Source organism: Sinohyriopsis cumingii, chromosome 4 (genome assembly GCF_028554795.1).
Source record: "Sinohyriopsis cumingii isolate HCF-2022 chromosome 4, ASM2855479v2, whole genome shotgun sequence".
NCBI classification, from domain to species: Eukaryota; Metazoa; Mollusca; class Bivalvia; order Unionida; family Unionidae; genus Sinohyriopsis; species Sinohyriopsis cumingii.
The window spans coordinates 130577547-130599375 of NC_142964.1; the positions used below are offsets into that span (position 1 = coordinate 130577547).

Genomic DNA, 21829 nt, shown 5'->3' on the forward strand with positions numbered 1-21829 from the left:
TGATCACAAGACAAATGTTGTTGTTGTTGTGGGGTTTAACGCCATTTTTCAGCACGATAGGCTATACATGGCGGCCAGTATTAATGGTGGAGGAAGAACCCGGAAAACCCCGGAAAGAACCACCGACCCACGAGAAGCTACTGGCAAGCTTTCTCACATGCCCACATTGGCTGAATCTTAGACTCGAACCGCCGCAGACAGAGGTGAGATGGCAGTGATCCGTAACGAAGAGTGCTTTAGACCACTCGGCCACTCGGGGCCCCCAAGACAAATGTAACTTTGTGACTTGTTTCCATGTCTGTCCATCCATCTGTCTGTTACCAAGGTTAAAGGTCAAGGTCATTATGGCTCAAAAAAATTGGTTTTGCAGCAAGTTTCTTACTCAAGTTTTTTAGATGGTTTGTATTTAGGGTAGTAAAGAAACCTATAGATGCTTGGTTTGAAAGGTCAAAAGTCAGAGTTATGGTAAATCTAATAAAAAATATGGTTTCTGCACATTAAGTTCAAGACCACATGATATGTTGACCAAAGGTCAAGGACATTGAAATGAGTTTGTCAGTAATCTCTGGAGTCAACCAAACTCTATACATAGAGGACTGTTTAACTCAAGGGAAGAGATAGAATGTGCCATTCAGGGTACTTTCATTTTCTGTTTCAGGTGCGAGAGTTTGAATATGACCTGATCCTGAACCCAGATATCAACACCAATCATCACCACCAGTGGTTCTACTTCGAGGTCAGCAATATGATTGCTGATACACCCTACAGGTTCAACATTGTCAACTGTGAAAAACAAAACAGCCAGTTCAATTTTGGTACATAATCTTAAATAAAATTATAAAAAGACATACCTACAGTATATCTTTGCATGACTAGAGATTGTTTTTGTCTGATCAACATAAGCTTGGTGGAACAAAGTTTGATAAATCAGACCTCCAGATTTGTGTTGATTCTGATAGACTATTTGTGTGTCTGTTAGCATCCATTCATAAAATCAAGAAATAGTGTGCAGACAAGCTTGTCTATAACATATCAGTATACATTTTAGACACCGATATTTCTTATGTCTCGTGAGCTATTGTTGGTTGAAGAGTCCTTGTGGCGATATATAGAGAATATTTCCTGATCAAATCCTATACTGGCAACTTGTAAATCCATGTGGAAAAACACTGTGTCCTGAAGCCATTTTGAATTTTGTGCTAGATATGGCTGTTAAGAAATGCCAGTAAGTGTCTAAAATGTACGCATGAATGTTCCAGAAAGATTTGATTGCAGTAAAATTGCACATTTTAATGAACAAGTGAGATCAGAAGAACAAATCATCCATCAGTATTAACACAGATTTTGTTACTAGTTTTCCAGCTTCTGCGTTACCATCAATGATAAAGTTTTTGGCTGAAGTGTTTGCAAGTCAGATGGAGGTTTGGGAATATTCATACTCCCATGAAAGCAGGAAAAACATAAGATTTTGCAGAACATATTTTTAATTTTCATCAGATTACTCTGGATTCCAGCAATTTTATTGCAATACCAGCTGAACTTGTCTTCCATTCATTTTGAAAGTGTCTCTTGAAAGAGGTGAAAATTGTCTTGTAACACTGTTGAAATTTTGCATAAATATTATCATAAATACTGAATTCTTTACTAACTGGGCCCGTGATCAATGATTATTTTAGTTAGTATGATAATTCACTTATTTTCATATTTTTTTAATTTTTAATATTTGTAAGCATATTTTGTTATTGGTTTACAGTCAGGATTGAATCAAGTTTAAGGTACCATTGGTGTATTGTTGTTAGCAAATTTTCAGTTTTTGTTTCCACAGATGTTAAATAAGGGTTGGTTTAGATGGTATTATGAGGCCCATGTCAACAAAGAGGTTAAATAATAGTTGTTTAAGATACTGTTAGGAGAACCATGGCATCTGAGTCGTTAGCTTGCCATGCATGCTGCCAGAAGTGTGCTGGTTCAAATCCTGCCCAGGCCAGGCCAGATTGGCCACTATAGTATGTTCATGGACAAAGCACTCTAGATGTCTCATTGTGTTATAACCTTTCATATGTTAATATGGCACTAACACCAAACGAACAGTTGTTGTTGTTCTTCTAGGGTTTAACGCCATTTTTCAGCACAAGATAGGCTATACATAGCAGCCAGTATTAATGGTGGAGGAAGAACCTGGGAAAACCCAAAAAGAACCACCAACCCACGAGATCAAGTGAACAGTATTTGAATTAAACTAAAATAGCATGTACAGGATGGAATGAAAATCTTTACACCATTATTGACATGTTTCTTCCTAAATATATCTGCAAATCACAATACATTAGGAGTACATCCTCTACTGCAAAGAATTAGCCCTCTCATGCTTGTTTTAGCAACAAAATTGCTAGAAGGTCATCAGATTGCCAAATTGGAAGTCATATGAGAGTGGTCTCCACTTGGATAGAGGGATTGGTGCCAAATCCCGTAATTTTGTCAGCAACTATTTCCACTCATGCTAGAAAGCAAGTTCTTTCTCAAGGATTTGCAAATTCTGAATCCACATGTGCTTTTTCATCAATTGAGCAATTCTTTAGTGTTTTCTTGCACCAGGAAAGTACATTCAGCCATATTTCTATTTTTTCCTATGCCTTTATCCTAGACAATTATTTCTCACCCAACCATCACAATTCCAGCAATGGCTTTGACCCAGACTTCAGTTATATCAAGTCTATTTGGCACTGGAATTTGGTAATGTGATCGATTTTCCTTTTATGTTATGTCCTGAACTAATGGCAGATAGCCCCGGACACTCAGCTATGACAGTTCAAAGCACCTTTTCAGACCCAAATATCAAGTATATTAAGCATAATCTATACCAGAATTAGTGAACTATTATCTTCCACTTCCCAGTACCAGACCCATGAAAATATAATGAACTCTCTTACACTGCCCAGTACCAGACCCATGAAAATATAATGAACTCTTACACTGCCAAGTACAAGACCCATGAAAATATAATGAACTATCTTTCACTCCCCAGTACCAGACCCATGAAAATATAATGAACTCTTACACTGCCAAGTACAAGACCCATGAAAATATAATGAACTATCTTTCACTGCCCAGTGCCAGACACATGAAAATATAATGAACTCTTACACTCCCCAGTACCAGACCCATGAAAATATAATGAACTCACTCACACTGCCCAGTACCAGACCATGACAATATAATGAACTATCTTACACTGTGCAGTACCAGACCCATGAAAATATAACGGACCAATACTGCAAGTTTCATCACCCATTTGCAGTACTGGCTATGGCAATACTGCATTCCAACATACCCAATACCTGACCCTAAACATAGGTGAAAATGTGACACTCACAAGTGCCATCTTCACTTTTTAACCTGATGATGTCCAGAGAAGACTCATCCTTCTGCAAATCAGTTGATGAGGTTTTCTGGCTTTTCCCAGCAGAGCTATGTCTGCCTCCACTTATACAGAGCTATGTCTGCCTCCACCTCTACAGAGTTATGTCATCCTTCAACTCAACAGAGTTTTGTCTACCTCCACCTCAACAGAGTTATGTCTACCTCCACCTTTGGCCTCTTACCAATTCCCAAATCCATTGATCTCTTAGATAAGAAAGACCAGCCTTTCTTCAAGCAGCTGCCAAAGTTGAGTTGAGTTGTTGACATACTTCATTGCTTTCAAAGGCCACTTCAAGACGTAAGTATCAATGGTTCTTTTTAATGCCATCAACCTCCAGTTGTTTTAACCCAGCATGCTACAAGACACACCTGCTGACAGTCATCAAAAGAGACATGGTGGGCATGTGACTGTGAAACTGTCTTAGTCAGTCTCTCATATGGTTTGTGTGCTAACAGCAGCTCAACAGTAATATAATAAATCCCATTGCTTCACCAGACAAAAGAAATGAATTTCTCTCCATGTCTGCAATCCTGGAAAATCCATTGCATTGCCGTTTTAGATTGTAAGAGGCAAACCTCAGATGCCCAGTAACCCAGATCCCTGCCATTATTTACTAGGCAAGATAAGAGAAACAGAAAAGATCCACTAGGCACACAAAATGGGGAACACCTCTTCCATTTCCTTTCTCTCAAAGAGGACCAAGTTTCCATGGTCCACAAGGACAAATTCAACCTCATCCAATTGTAGCATTTTGTTCACTTGGACATGGAGTTTAAAACTGTTGAAAGAGTCTGCTGCTTTTGGGAATGTGTCTTGAGAACATCTTTATCCTGCCTACCATTTACATCGAGAATCAAGTTTCATTCCATGCCTTCCTTTGCCTTTTTTGTGTCTTCAGTATGATAGCAGATCCCCTTGTTTTGGGCTACTTGTTTATGAGTTACTTGCAGATAGCACTTCTGTACCAGTGGCATTCAACCATTGCCCTCTAGACCAAATGATCAAGTTTTGGCCTACAGGAGGTCACATCTCAGCAAATGGAATGGCCTTACTTGGCTTATGACAGGCATTCCACTGCAGAAGCAACTGCCAAAAATTGAGATCTGCCCATACACCAGCATGACAGGCTGGGATATACACCTACTGCCATCTTTTCTTGAAATTATTAGGGTCTGGCCCCTTTTGCATTTACACATTCATCAATGGAAATGAAGGACAGGGTGCACACCTTTCATCATGGCAGGAGATGCAGTCTAGAAAGGGAATTTTCATTCTGCCACACAAATCAAACATCTTCAATTATATCAGAAGGCAAGGGGAAAGAAAGCCCCTGGACCTCTTCCTCCTTGTTTTGGATTGTCTCGGGTAGTGTCATCACTGATAAATTCACAGCAGTCCACCACATCCCTTGCAGGCTGAATGGCCTAAAATCAGTATCCCTTGCAGGGTGAATGGCCTAAAATCAGTATCCCATACAGGCCGAATTGCCTAAAATCAGTATCCCATACAGGCTGAATGGCCTAAAATCAGTATCCCATACAGGCTGAATGGCCTAAAATCAGTATCCCATAAGACTGAGCTGATTCATACAATACGGTTACTTCTCCCCTTGGCCTTCATTAAAATTAACATTCACTGTGGTTGACTGTCATTGATCATTTTGCAACAAATTGGAATCCAAAGCCCCCAACCATTGTCTCTCCAGTCCAAGATCCAAAAACCTGATCATTCAACACTCTTTTCCTGAACTGAAACAGGCTTGCAGCTCACAGTTCTCTTTTGAATATGTTCCCTGATCACATTAATGTTAGGATTATTATAGACCTCCTGAATCCAGCCCTCCCAAAGATGAAAATATATCTGTCTATAATATATAGACAAAGGGTAATAACTCTGGCCCATTACCCTTGCCATCTGCAGGTGGAAGCTGAGCAAAACATGTTGTAACAGGATGATCACATTGCAGGGAGGATGGGATGGTATTAAAGTAATGTGACTGGGAGGAAGTAGGGCTTCTTTTTATGATGTTAATTTGTTTGGGTAAGTATTCTAGAAGAAACATAATTTACTACAAAATTTGCTTTTTCCCACCCCTCTGAGTCCCAAGTCTTGCGAAAAGCAGGGAATCATGAGTTTTATCTAATATCAATTGCTCCCTTCAAATAGGAAAAATCATTGATCATCGATCTGTTGAACTTAGCAGACAAGATGCTAAGGAAACTCCTGCCTACTCCCTACCTCCCTGGGTAGTTGTGAATGCAGGTCTTCCATTCTGTACCTTGAGATGCTGAACCTGCATGCTTGATTCCTATCCCAAAAGGCTTCACTCCTATCCTGAAAAGTTTGACTCCTGTCCTGATAGGCTTGACTCATATCCTGATAGGCTTGACTCTATCCTGAAAAGCTTGACTCCTATCTTGAAAGGCTTGACTCTGTCCTAAAAGGCTTGACACCTATCCTGAAAAGCTCAACTCCTATCCTGTAAAGCTTGACTCCTATCCTGAAAGGCTTGACTTGTATACTGAAAGGCTTGACTCCTATCCTGATAGGCCTCAGAAAAGAATTGTTGTTAGAACAAGTGGTGAACAGAATTGCTCAGGGAAGAAGGCCCACCATTTTCAAAGTGTACACAGGGAAGTGGTTTATTTCTCTCTTAATGATGCAAGCAGAGACAATTTTACTCAGAAGCCTCAGTATGACATTTAGCTAACATCATTCTTTGAGTTCTCTAAATAGAAGAATTTAGCTCCCATTGCCATTTTTGGAACAAAATAGGTTTTTTCAATAATAATACAAGCACACCTTTCCATACCCTCCCCCACAGTTAAATCCTTAGAACAGCATGCCCATTCACTCTAATAGGAACTGAAGAATTGCTGGATTTGGCATCAATCCTTCTATCCCCTGGGAAACCACTTGTCTGACTTTCACCTTGGCAAACAGACAACTTTTTATTACTTTTGTAGCAGAAACAAGTCTGGGAAGGCTAGATTTGCAAGGTTATGGATGTCCTTCTAATGCATTTTGCTTGGGTAAGTATTATCTAAAACATAATTTACTCCAAAAATTTGTTTCTTCAGGAATGAAGCCAGTGATGTTTTCAGTAATGGAGTCAATGCAGGGGAGGCCCTATTGGGTTAGAGTGGGAACTGATATTTGCTACTACAAAAATCATTTCACTAGAAGTCCTCTGGTTACTGGTGGAGTAAAGGGGAAGACGTACTACACCACCACATTTACAGTTACCTTCAAACACAGTCGGGATGTGTGTTACCTTGCCTATCATTATCCATACACTTACTCCATGCTACAGGTATGGATCATTGCCTATCATTATTCATACACTTACTCCATGCTAAAGGTATGCATTGTCACCTATCATTACACATGCTACAGGTATGCATTATTGCCAGTCATTATCCGTACACTTACTCCATGCTACAGGTATGCATTATTGCCAGTCATTAGCCGTACACTTACTCCATGCTACAGGTAGGCATTATTGCCAATCATTATCCATACACTTACTCCATTCTATAGGTATGTATTATTGCCTATTGTTATTCATACACTTACTCCATGCTAAAGGTATGCATTTATTTGCCAGTGTTAGTAGTTATTATGGTATACTATATCAGGCAGTAAAATTGATACTGATAGAGTAGGTTGGATTCAGCATATAGCCAACTCCCTAAAGTTTAGTAATTATAATGTAAATCTGATTTATACACTGTAATTCACTTATCACAAAGAAATCACACATCAGTATACAGTACCTTGATTCTAATGAGGTTAGATGTCAGAGTCTTTGAGACTGAATATTATTATTTCTATAGTGAGTTTACATGTACACATTTGTTTTACACTGATTGTGCAATACATTTTAACAATTTATATCACACACTCTAAATGGCTCACATATTTGAATGAAGTTGTCTTTGAAACAAGTTAAAAAAGTAAATTATTGTCAAGGTCCTATGATTATCCCCCCCTTACAAAAAGAGATTACATGGTCCTAACTATGATTACCCCCCTTACAAAAAGAGATTACATGGTCCTAACTGTGATTATCCCCTCTTACAGAAAGAGATTACTTGGTCCTAACTATGATTATCCCCCTTACAAAAGAGATTACATGGTCCTAACTATGATTATCCCCCCTTACAAAAAGAGATTACATGGTCCTAACTATGATTATCCCCCCCTTACAAAAAGAGATTACATGGTCCTAACTATGATTACCCCCTTTATAAAAAGAGATTACATGGTCCTAAATATTATTATACCTCTTACAAAAGGTGGCACTCTACAGTTTCGCATTTTGCATAAGGTTAGAATTTTAAAGAAAAAGAATTTCGCTGGCTTTTCTCACTGGTTATACTGGCTTTTAAAAAACAAACTTGTATATCTTAGGTATAATTCAAAGAACCTTTAGTTCCCTTTATTTTGGTGTATGATTGATGGGTGTAATATGGATTATAGAGTATACAGCTTGGACTTGCATCAGATGTGCACCTTTCAAAAAAGTGCTTGCTCCACTTGGTCATTTTCACTTCCTGAACTTCAGAGGTAAATTGTATTAAAAGAGCCAATAACTTTTTTTTTACATATATTTGGTAATTCATTCATTGCCCTTTCTGAAGCTGTTATTGTCTAGTCTGGCAAAATTCATTTTCCCTATTTTAATAGCTGCTATGGATAGTGTACTTAAGACTAATTCAAAGAAATATCGTCCACATTACATTAATGTAGCATAGAGGTATGCCAACATTCTCTCCATTGTGCATGTTTTAATTGCAAACAACTTCACCTTACATACGTCACTCTCTCAAAAGTACATAATAACTGTGAGCGCCCCATAAAGAGAACATAGGTATTATTATTGTATGATTTAATTTTGATTGTATGGCTGAAACATTTAAGTTGCAAGCATCAAAACAGTCCTTTTGAATAATTCTCCTGTATTTCCCCCCACAGAACAGTATTTATGAGTGTCAGAATCTCTAACAAGTCCAGCGCCCCCCCCCCGCCCCCCTGCCCCCCCCCCCCCCCTAAAAAGTGAGCTATTTTAGAAATGCACATTACATTTTGTAAACATAGCAACCAATGTTATGCTGAATGACAGGAATATGAAACTGGCCAGAATTATTTCTAAGATATCAAGAATAAATTTTACAGTTTGAAAAGGGATGGAACAGATCAGGTTCATAAAGGTAAATGGTCAAAGTGTAAAATATTTGCCTATTGTTTAATATGGAAGAAGCAAATTTGCTTTCTCATCATTTTTTTTATTTATTTCATTGCAAATAAATGGAAAAAATTTTTTTTACTATATATTTCTTTTACTTATTGCAACAGTTTTAAATTTAAGTTGACTCTATTCCTATATTCTAAGACTTCTAATTTCCCCATAATTAAGGTCACTGCTCACACATACATACCTCATGGCAAATTATGTAAGCAAGAGCAAAATGAGAACACTTAGCTTATTTTCATGCTTAACATCAATATTAATGTACCATTTTATTCAGAACATCATACATAATGATATGAAAATAAAAAAGATAATTGCATACATTTTTTTTATATTTGTTTTAAGGTGGCGCTCTACAGTTTCACATTTTGCATAGGGTTAGAATTTTAAACAAAAAGAATTTCCCTGGCTTTCCTCACTGGTAATACTGGCTTTTTTAAAAAGACCTTGTATATCTTGGGTATAATTCAAAGAAACTTTCATTCCCTTTCTTTTTAGTGTATGATTGATAGGTGTAATATGGGTTATAGAGTATAGATCTTGGCCTTACTCCAGATGTGCACCTTTCAAAAAAGTGCTAGTTCCACTTGGTCATTTTCACTTCCTGAACTTCAGAGGTAAATTGTGAAAAAAAGGAGCCAATAACATTTTTTACATTTTATATATTTGGTAATTCATTCATTGCCCTTTCAGAAGCTGGTATTGTCTAGACTGGCAAAATTCATTTTCCCTATTTTAATAGCTGCTATGGATAGTGTAGACTAATTCAGGCTGATTTTTTAGCACAGGGGAACAGTCTTTTTAGTTAGCAGTGTGCTTAGATCATGTACAGTTTCCAAAAGTACAATATCCAAAGAAATATCATCCACATTACTTGAACATAGCATAGAGGTATGCCAACATTCTCTCCATTGTGCATGTTTTAAATGAAAACAACTTCACCTTACATATGTCACTCTTTCAAAAGTACATAATAACTGGTGAGTGCCCCCAAAAGAGATTACATGGTTCTTTGATTATCCCTCTTACAAAAAGAGAATACAAGGTCCTATGATTATCCCCACTTACAAAAAGAGATTACAAGGTCCTAACTATGATTATCCCCCTTACAAAAAGAGATTACATGGTCCTAACTGATTATCCCTCATTACAAAAAACAGAGTACATGGTCCTAACTATGATTATCCACCTTTACAAAAAGAGATTACATGGTCCATACTATGATTAGCCCCCCTTACATAAGAGAGATTAGCAGTTTGCCCTTTCACTAGTTGTGTTTTTTTCTTCAGTTGTTAATGTGTTCATTTGATAGTTCCATTTTCAGTCACCTTCCAAATCTTAGATTCTATGTCACATATAATAAACAAAATTAGTGTATGGATACATCTTGGAAAGAAAAACTTATCTATACCAAACATCGATCAAAATGATCTACTTTTTTATGCTTGCTTTTCTCTAGTATGTTCAGAGATTTGTTTATAACACCACCAATATTTTGGACTTTAATTTTAGCTATAACCATAAAAATTCTTGTTTTAAATTGGTCACATGGACCTCTTTTCAGCGATTGATCAACTTCATTTTTTTAAGCCCAATTAAGTCTGTATCTGATATTAAAGCCCTACAGCCATCAAACTTTATACATTGATTTACATTTACAATCATGGCAGACCAGTGTAGAAAATAAGTCACTGTGACCTACTTCCCATGTGACTGTAACAGAAACAAACTTTCAAACATTAAATATTTAACTTTCTTTTGCAGTACTGTACAACCTTTCTGACATGTCACTGTCACATTTTTTATGCACAGTTGACATTTTTATACACTTTGCTTGTTTATTTTTCACTCATTTGACTTTATTGGTGAAACTGATTTTACTCTATCTTTGTAACACTGACAGCTTTTCACTTGTGATGATTTCTGCATTTATGTTTTTTCATAATAAGTTGTACATTGCTATTCCAGTGGTGATTTAAAGGATTTCTTTTTCTTGGGAGACTTTTCAAATAAATTATATTTTAACCCATACATGTGACACTGTGACCTGTCAACATCACTGTCCTAAGTGACCAATGAAATGATGTAATATTCACTTACTACTACATCCAATTGCCTTAGCATCAATAACCTACTGATGTCCCATAAAGCATGAAGCCAAACCAATCCTAACTGCCTCTGCTGATATATATAGCTTGTATTCATAAAGAAAATTATAGTTGGCAGGGATTCATCTTTTGAGAAACACCTTGAAAATGTTTTGGGATTATACTTTGTTTATAGAGACTCTCAAATATAATTAGAATTAAATATTGACAGAGTGCAAATAAATTTTGATTCTTGTATCAGAATGTGTAAAATCATGATACACAGTGGTGGAAGAAAGAGTTCTTAAGGCCCGTTCATTAAGTGGATTTAAGATAATCCCTAGTAAAATTGAAGTGCATCATATTTTGAACTTGACAGCGTAAAATTCAGTAACGATCTAGTGCATTCTCTTTGTAGGTGGAGTTAGTTTGAAGTTGAACATTTTCATGTGATGTCAAAACGTTATATCTTTTTTTAAGATCGCAAATTAGATATTGTAAAACAGATCAGTTTATTTTGTTTTCTTTAGTCACATTTTACAAACTGCAAATGCAGTCGTTTATTTCAATGGGTTACACATAGTGACATATTGTTTCTCATTTCAGACTCACTTGAAGCTCCATGAGTGTAATCATGACTCCTCTCAGATCTTTTTCCGAAAGCAGACACTGTGTCACACGATGTCTGGCAACCCAGTGCCAGTATTGACTATCACTGCCAAACCAAAATCCAACTCCAGGGAGCATGTGGAAGAACTCAGTAAGTCCAGTGCAGTTTCAAAAATGACACATAATGAAATAAGGTTGCAAGTGAAAAAAAATGAAAGACCCTCTCCCAAATATATACAAATTTTTTTTATTTATTATAACAATTATACATTTTTAATGGACATATCACTATCCAGTATTTCATATCAGTCTGTAGCACCAATGACTTAAAAGAACACTTTGATCCATTTTTCATTGCACTTTAACAGTTTTTGTATTCTGTTGATGTATATTTGTGGTTTGTTTGTGCAATGATATATAAATAAATATATATATATATATATATATATATATATATATATATATATATATATATATATATATATATATATATATATATATATATATATATATATATAAAGATTAATTTATGATGCAAAAAGATTTTTCTTATTTGATTAAAAATGTTTGCCCTTCTATGTATCAAACCATTTTCATTTAGAAATTGTATTTCAGTAGAAGCACAGACCATAAGAAATGTTGGAATTACTATTTTTACAGAACCTTTTATTATAAGTAAACAAAATAGTTAAAAGTTTTTTTAGGTTTGATGAGAAAGAGAGGGCAAATACTTGTTAACAAATGAAATATTTTTACATCATGACAGGAAGCAGACCTTACATTTTCTTGTCAGCCAGAGTTCATCCAGGGGAGAGTAACTCCAGCTGGATAATGAAAGGTGAGTTATGCACTTTTTATTATAAAATTTACTCTTATGGTGTAGAGTCTAGTGTATTCCTTGTTAATTCATGTGACAAAGTAAAGTTATCCATTATCTGCTTCTGCAGTTATAGCATGAGGTGGAGATGTCCGAGAAAAACAAAAACAATCTTTGCTGGGAAAACGGGGGTAATGATAGGAAAATGGAAAATTGCAAAGTAAATATTGATGCATTTAAGTTTATTTTATCTCCCTTGAAATGTACAAAGTAAATATTGATGCATTTAAGTTTATTTTATCTCCCTTGAAATGTAATATATGTTTTTTTGATATAGAAATTTGAGAAATGATTATAGGATATACTGTTTTAGCCAAAGTTGCACACATAACATACATCAGAAATGTTCTGTTATTGGTGGCCAAATTATGCCAGCCTACTGTATATGACTATTCTTAATGTGTACCCAGATGGTATGTACCCAGGTCTGCAATTGTATTGCATGCCAGCACATCAGGATCTCTGCAGTACACTCTAATGATATTAAGAGTGAATAGTCAAACCAACCTCTCATGTAGCTCTGTGATATCTCCACCTTACAAAGATCTGGTATAAAGTTTCCTTGTAATACCAGAATGAGGCTTTGCAAAGTGATTTGATTGGTTGATGAGATAAGATGATGTATTATATTCTTGTAATGATTAGATGACATCATGTTTTCTTGACTGATTTTGAAATGCCTCTTTCATCAGAGTTTGCTTAAAAAGTGATGACTAATAATTTCCTTTTAAGCTTTCATTGTGTCAAGTATGTCTGGATTTGCAAGAAATGTCTTTGTTTTAATAAAGTTTGATTGAAGTGCATCCTGTCAGTAGCAGCAGTCGGTGAAGATCTTCATATGGCGGAGATCTCGTAGAGCCATGTGAGGAGTTAGTTGAATATTTATTGAGCTGCATAGATCTGTATCTGTTGGTGTTATATGCCAGCAGATCTGGGTCCATGAAGCTTACATTATAACAGAAATTCTGCACAACTAAATATGGTATGTAATGAATGTTGCTGCTTGTAGGTACCATTGACTTCCTGATGAGTAAGAAACCTGTGGCCCAGTTACTGAGGGAGATGTACATAATAAAGATTGTCCCCATGTTAAATCCAGATGGAGTCATCAATGGAAAGTAAGCATTGATATGTGTCTTTAATATGGACTCGTATCCATCTGTCACTTCACATGCAGAGTAGGATTTTGACTTCATTGACTAGAAAGGATTTTCAAATAGAGATATACATTACTGATATTATAATGTCAGTTAAAAATAGATCTCATTTGTCTTACTTTTGTGGCCATAGTATCAGTCGTCATGTATTTGTCTCTCCGGTGCCATCAAGGTGAGACATGGATATCCCTTTTCTGGCCATGATGGCAGCAGCAGGTAGGAACAACATTAGTGTGTTAAAAAAGTTATACAAGTCAGATACAGCCTAGCTTTCTCGTCACATAGATGGAAGTCAAATAATGCAGAACACTTATTTTTTCAGAAGAATACTGACGTTAACATTTTCGTTGATGCTTAAAAATTTTTGATTTATCTTGGTATGATGTTCATTTATCTAGGTTGTTGTTGGAGCAGAGAATTAATACAAACTTGTGTTTTTAGAATCGGTCCAAAGACAAAAGCCCACCTAAAGCTACTTCTAGCAACTTCCCCTCTGCTTTTTTTAGTTTGACTGATTTCTAAGATGTTGATAATGGTGAGGATTGAATTTGTCCCAAAATCTGATAGAATCGTTAACCCTTATACAAAAGACTGAATTATTCCATATAACCTTTGTTATTATTTCTGTGGGTTTTCATAGATAGGATGGGTAGAAAGCAGTACTGTCTGTCCTGACATGCATGCTTATGTTTGTAATGTTACACAACTGCTCTTGCACCATTTAAGACAGAGACTTGCAACCTTGAGATATGATTAGGGGTTCACAACACAACAGTTTTAAAATTTAAATCGCTCTTTTGTGAGGAAAGCTTGTGCAGAGTTGTGAGACTTTTGTATCTGTTTATTTGTTATGTAACTCCATTTACACTGCTCAAGGTAGAAAGTTAAAGCCTTGTGATGTGAATCGAGATAGATTGTAGCTATGCAAAACATTTTCAAATTTTTTATCAACCCCTGGTGGTGGAGCTAGGTGGTTGGGATCATCATTGGGTCATATTTAGGAAACTACTGAGATCTCTGCTTAGAATAAATACATATATATATGTTACTGAGCATGAATAGTCAAATTCATTTATTGTACCTAGGGGCACAGTTCAAGGGGAGTAGGAGTGAAACAAAAGCAAGGGGAGCATATGGGTATAATTTATATCGAGTTTTCTATCTGAAGGTGATATTAATAAATTTTTTATTTGAATAGAAAGTGACATTTATTCATGGTATCAAATTAAATGTATTCTGTCTTATCTACTTATTTATTCATTTTATCAAATTGAATGTATCCTGTCTTATCTACTTACTTATTCATGTATCAAATTAAATGTATCCTGTCTTACCTGTTTACTTATTCATGGTATCAAATTAAATGTATTTTGTCTTATCTACTTACTTATTCATGGTATCAAATTAAATGTATTTTGTCTTATCTACTTACTTATTCATGGTATCAAATTAAACATATCCTGTCTTATATACTTACTTATTCATGGTATCAAATTAAATGTATTTTGTCTTATCTACTTACTTATTCATGTATCAAATTAAATGTATCCTGTCTTATCTACTTACTTATTCATGGTATCAAATTAAACATATCCTGTCTTATCTACTTACTTATTCATGGATATCAAATTAAACGTATCCTGTCTTATCTACTTACTTATTCATGGTATCAAATTAAACGTATCCTGTCTTATCTACTTACTTATTCATGTATCAAATTAAACGTATCCTGTCTTATCTACTTATTTATTCATGGTATCAAATTAAATGTATCCCGTCTTACCTACTTACTCATTCATGGTATCAAATTAAACGTATCCTGTCTTATCTACTTACTTATTCATGGTATCAAATTAAATGTATCCTGTCTTATCTACTTACTTATTCATGGTATCAAATTAAATGTATTTTGTCTTATCTACTTACTTATTCATGGTATCAAATTAAATGTATTTTGTCTTATCTACTTACTTATTCATGTATCAAATTAAACATATCCTGTCTTATCTACTTACTTATTCATGGTATCAAATTAAATGTATTTTGTCTTATCTACTTACTTATTCATGGTATCAAATTAAACGTATCCTGTCTTAATAACTTACAGCCACCGTAGCTCCCTAGCAGCAGAGGATCTCAATCGCAGGTGGGATAACCCCTGTCCCAAACTTCACCCCACCATCTACCACACCAAGGGGCTGCTGCAGTACCTACAACTCATTAACAAGACTCCACTAGTAAGTTTTATACACAGGAGATTGTTGCAAGTCTCAAGTCTATTTTGAAATTTGACTAAAGACTTACAAAACAAAATTTAGCATTTCATTCACTTGGTTGATAGTTCAAGATCAAATATCTTGCATGAGTACACTTCATTTATCAATATCCACATTTGTGCAATCAACACATACTGCATAGCCATACATGACCATTACATTATCACCACATGGAGATGGCATCACGTTTTTCATCTAGGCGAATTGTTGCAATAAAAACTCGAAAAGGAGTTGGATACAAAATTATGTAGTTGCAACTTCAGTCTCTAATTAAATAATGAAAAAATAAATACTTATACAATTTTAACTTAATTGCAGTCAATGAGAAAGTCAACAAAATGTCTACGAGGCCTTGGAAAATCTTTTGGCAATTTATAATGTGCCATAGACTGGCAATGTAGGCATTCTGTTGCAGAAATAAAAGTGACATCAATAACTGTCATACTGACCAACATGCACTTTTCTTTGTATCCCTGATGAAGGGAGTCTGTGATCTTCAAGCTAAACAAATTTGATTTTTTTAAAATAATCGTTGAACTATTACTTCATGGGCAATTACTGACAGGTACCTTTTCGGATAAATTTCTGAGTTATGGCCCTTTGTTGGAAAGAAATATTTATCTGAGTGTAGCGGTAGTGAATGCACATAAACCAATTGATTTTAAAGTGATTTAGAAACTTGGGATATTGTGCCATTCCCATGTATGATTTATGATGTTATGTGATAAATGCCTTACCATATATACTCAAAAATTAGATCCAACTGCAGTTAACATAAACTATAATCTGTCAGTTGCATTAAGCAACAACATATCTGGGTCCATGCAGTTTGGGTTGGACCTGAATCGTACATGAGTGTATAAGGTATATCAAAACTTGTGAAATCGTTTGTATGAAATCAGTCATTTACATAATGTGATAAAATACAACAGACATTATGTAAGTCTTCATGAACTCTTTATCATTTTCTATTATACTGAATGCTTGTGAACATTATGATTTTCATTCCTTTGTTTTTTTTGGTAGAGGTAGAAGTTAATGATGAGCATTTATTAAAAAATTGTTCTTTGGTGATAACATTGCCTCATGAGAACACTTTTTCACACTGTAGGTGTATTGTGACTACCATGGGCATTCACGGAGAAAAAACATCTTCCTTTATGGCTGTTGTCCAAGCCAGTCCTGGATTGTACCAGATTTAAATAATCCCAACTGCACAGGCAATAAAAATGAAGACAATGGATATAAGGTAAGGCGGCTGTGATTTGTTTTATGAATTGTCTCTTGGTCAGGCTGATTCCGATTGGTTTGATATAGTGACATATCTGACATCAGCTGTTCTCAAGCATTGAAATTCCATGTGTCGGAGACCAGTAGGTTATGTTCTTTTTTCTTCTTGAGATATATTACCAATATTTCCATCAACTAACCTCACTTATCCAGCCCTCCCACATTTGTTTTAACAACAAAAGTGCAAGAAGTTACCTGCTTGCCATGGTGAAAGTCAGGCAAGAATGGTCTCCCTTTGGTTTGATGGCTTGGTACCAAATTCCACAAGTTAATCAGTTCCTATTTCCACTTGTGCTGGAAAGCATACTCTCCTTTGAGGCCTCACATATACAGAATCTACATGTGACAATTAATTGATTCTGTAGAGTTTCCTCACACATGTGCCAGTTAATCAGTTATGTCGAGTTTTCTCAAACATATGACAATAGATTGATTCTTCAGAGGTTTCTCAAACATGTGCCAATTAATTAATTCTATAGTGGGTTTTTTCATACCATAGAGGTATATTCCAGCAAATATCTGGCTATGTCTTGCTCCATCTTCACTGTATATGAATATTTTATGCTTCATTAGTCTAACATCGTCATCTGATAAGCATGTTGGAGCTATTTTCTTTGTTTGGGCTAGTGTTCACATTACTTAAATTCAACTACAGTGCTTGATTTTGCATTTGAATCCAGTCAGATAATTGTTATTATTTTATACTCATTTGTGTCTCCGTTAACTTTACATTGTCAGAATCATAAAGTATTGTACGATGCTGAATGCCTTCATATTGCATGTACATGCATGACACATGACACATGTGCCAAAAAAATAGTATAGTATATTAGGAACTACTTTTGTAAACAAAACATGTACACTTGTAGTAGACACTTTAGGTTTTGGTTGATTAAATTTGTTTCAGAATGAACTAAAGCAGCTGTTTTGTCCATTTGAAATTATAGATGATAAAGTTGATGATGTGGATGAGTTCACTGAGTCAGAAACGAAATTTTCAAACAAACAAATAAACATGATATTCACAATGTCAGTAACAAACGTGAGAGGTGCAGTAATTGAAAATACAGTTCAGATCATTGCTCAAAATACTAGATTCGAGAAAAAAATCAACTGATGGTTTGCTAGGAAACTAAGAGCTTAGGAGCCATTAATCCAAGACAACAAAAAAGTATTATTTCTGCTGGGTAAATGGAGTGTCACACAGCTGCTTTTAAATTTTCCCAGTGTAACTATTTTGATACAATGTTAGGCTAACGATAGAAGACACTATATGATGCAGGTCATAGCTGGGGTCCCTCTAACAATGAGATGCAAGTGACAGGGCATAGTCATGTTTTCTTTAGCTGGTAATAAAAATGGTAATAAATATACTTACATTTATGCATCTTGAATTTCCTCAAATTTTACTTTCTTAGTTAGTTCTTCAAATCCAACTGACTTGTCCTGCAAAACCTGATACACACAGCTGTACTGGAATTTCGAGTAGCCTACATTTCCAGCTGAAATCCATTCACCTTACTACACTGGATTGACCCAATAATCCAGCCCCTCATAATCAGAAAAGCAGAATTGAATTGGATCACCATAGAAACAAAATCCATGCACGTTCGTTCACAATATGACTCTTAGTTTCAATTTTAAGTGGACCAGAACAATATTTCTTTTTTAAACTGATGTAGAGCATGCAACTAAGTTAAAAGGTCACAGGGCAGATCTATGTGTGCATGAATACTGTTATTGTGTATTGATGAATATACGATTGTGAATATACTTTTGTAATAAAGTATAAATTCAATTACATTGTTTCTTGTAATGTCTTTTAATTTTTGTGCCTTAGATAGGTAAACAAAATGAGCATATAATAAAATGTTTACAGCATTTGTATTGGAAAATATGAACTTGGTTTTTTTCTTCTGAAAAATACTGCACTTCACAAGGTCATGCAGTATTTTTCAGACAGACGCGTTCATATTTTCCCATACAAATGCAGTAACCTATAATTACAGGCAGTTTTTTGTTATCATTAGCATCATTACAGTAAGTTCAGCATGATGCTTGACTGATTTCAACTGTATGCCATTGTTCTACTGCCAATATGTACAGGTCCCAATACAGTTGGCAGGATTAAATGTGTGGTTCATGTAAGTCTAAAGCCAACTGATGACAGTATACTTTACCTGTATATCAGTGGCACAGGATGCAGTTTGGGTCATATATGGCTTTTTGAATGTATTACAAACCCACCACTTATCTTGATTTAGTTGTGATCATCACAAATTTGTTTTTGTTTAAAAGTTTAAAAAAATCAAATTTTCTGGTTTTTTTTAACCCAAAATGCAAATTTTTAAAAATGCAAAAAAAAATCTTTTCTTGGCAAGTCTTGTCATAGTATTTATAAAAAAGCACAGCATATAGAAAAAAATAAACATTTTGTATTATAATATAGGCCTAAACGGTCAATCATACCACATTACTTATATTTTTATAAAAATGTTCCATAAAAATTTCCAAATAAAGCATACAAATTAGAGTAATGGGAAGGTTTTGACATGTTTTTTCTTTTCATTTATGGTTTTTGATGTTCATTGCGGGGCCAGCATCTAGTGTTTTTTCTAAGAGGATTTTCAGCCTAGCAGGCAATCTTACAAATAAAAAGCGATCTCAGCTCAAACCAGAAAATGTGGATGTGATGGTGTTTCTCCATAAGAATATGAAGTTGTTCAGTCTTGCTCCAGAGATGATTGAATGATTTATTTATACCTACATGTATTAACTTAGTCAACATGTTGAAGATTCTTCAGTTCAGAGTTGAAAATTCTAGAATTTCTTGTTACAAAAGACTACTCTTTATGTTACCAATTTCATCATCTAATCATAATCATGGTTAAATGGTTCTAATCATGTATCTACTAATCATTACATCATTGTCATGACATGATTTTAGCTGTTCACCTGTTCTTAAGTTCTTGTTATTAACAAATAAACACAATTTTGATAATTTGTTTTTCATTAACCAGTTTTTGTTATAAACAAATGAACACAATTTTGATAATTTCTTTTTATTTAAAGATATATGTAACAAACAACAATAATAAACAATTAAGTATTATTACAACATTTTGATTATATATCAGTTAGACCCTCGATAAAATTTATGCACTACTTTGATTATTACAGTCATCTGGCAGCCATATTTAATCAATTAATAATCAGTCATCGCTCGGTTGGTGTAACCAGTAATCAGTCATGAAATTTAACCAATTCCCAACACTACTGTGCCTTCATTTCATAACGTTTTACATATATATTACAAAAACTGGAAGCAGAATTACATGTATGAATATTTGCATGATACATTTATAATGACATTGATTCCAGGCTTCACTTCAGAAAAACATACTTTGGAATTGTGAGTCAGAGTTTGATGCTTAGATAGTTCCAAGATTCCAGGCTATAGTGGAGAGTTATCTCCCCAATTTCACTCTGGTGTTGGAAAAGAAAAGACTATTTTAAGTCTATTCAAGACAAGATTTTATTACGATCATTAATAATCTTTCAGGTTCTACCTAGAACATTAGAAGTTCTAGCCCCAGCATTTTCTCTGCAGAACTGTAGCTTCCTTGTAGAGAAGGCAAAAGAAACAACAGCTAGAGTTGTGGTATGGCGTCAGATTGGTGTCATCCGCAGCTACACCATGGAGAGCACATACTGCGGAATAGATAAGGAAAGCAAATACAAGGTATTCTAAATGAAAAATGATTTTTTTTAATGGATGTTAGTTTGACCAGTCATGTAGTATGTTACAATGGCAAGCATTTTTATGTTTGACCAATCATGCAGTATGTCACAGTGGCATACCTTTTTATGTTTGACCAATCATATAGCATACTACATTCACATATATTTGACAGTAAGCAATTTGTCATACCTTTCTGTGAAGACCTCTTGTTTTTTGCACATCATCAGGAAGATTGTTAAAGAAATATTGGAAAGTGTGTTCCATGTGTGTTTAAATATGTATATAATATACAGTGAAACCAATACAAAATTTGAACCCTTTAAAACTTGTAACACAGAAAGGACTGTTCAAACTAATTTTATTTTTCATGCATAAATTTAAACTTGCACAATTTCTTTAAACTGAAATTTTAAAAATATTCATTACTGGAGACTTTTATTGTCAGTAATAAATTGGTGGCATTATATCATAAAGATATGGAGGTTATTTACTTGGAATGAGTGAACAACAGATATATTTAATCAAAGTGGCTGAAAAACTTAAATATTTTCACCATCTTTCATTCAATATATCTGTTATTCACTAATTCCAAGCAAATATCCTCTATATATTTATGATATAATGCCACTGATTTGTTACTAACAATGAAAGGCATGAAATATATTATTCACCCAGAGCAAGCAAATTTTCTTGTTATTTTATGTTAATAAGTTGTAATATATAATGATTTGAGGTAGCAGATTTCTTACTGTATCCCATGTGGTAGTGTCAGTGGTTTACTATTTATATTCTGCTGTGTTTTGTATCTGTTTGCATAGAGACTATCAGTAGGAACATAATTCACCTCCCTAATTCAAGGTAAGCAGCACATTTTACAAAAATGAAGAAAAATAGTATATGCAGATTGTGGGATTTAAACTTGGTTAATCTGTATAAAAGGCAGCCATACCCACCACTAGATCATGAGAGCATCTAAAATTAGCCCCGAATTTCTTGGTCATAATGTTATTGATGTCTATTAATGGAGCAGTGAAAAAATAATCCTGGTGTGCCAATCCAGTGAATTATCAAAATTACTTGTAAAATTCATGACCTAGTATAAATTAACAAATCTTA

At 34.8% G+C, this 21829-nt stretch overlaps 1 protein-coding gene across 1 annotated transcript in view; it reads left to right on the top strand.

The window, feature by feature from the left end:
• LOC149802095 (cytosolic carboxypeptidase 1-like) overlaps nt 1–21829 on the top strand; it is a 104158-nt gene that overhangs the window by 61351 nt on the left and 20978 nt on the right. The window contains exons 15-22 of the mRNA XM_089956498.1: nt 659–815; nt 6502–6734; nt 11369–11522; nt 12138–12209; nt 13258–13366; nt 15513–15642; nt 16793–16930; nt 20534–20713. Of these exons, the coding sequence (XP_089812624.1) occupies nt 659–815; nt 6502–6734; nt 11369–11522; nt 12138–12209; nt 13258–13366; nt 15513–15642; nt 16793–16930; nt 20534–20713 (1173 nt within the window). The remainder of the gene's footprint in view (nt 1–658; nt 816–6501; nt 6735–11368; nt 11523–12137; nt 12210–13257; nt 13367–15512; nt 15643–16792; nt 16931–20533; nt 20714–21829) is intronic.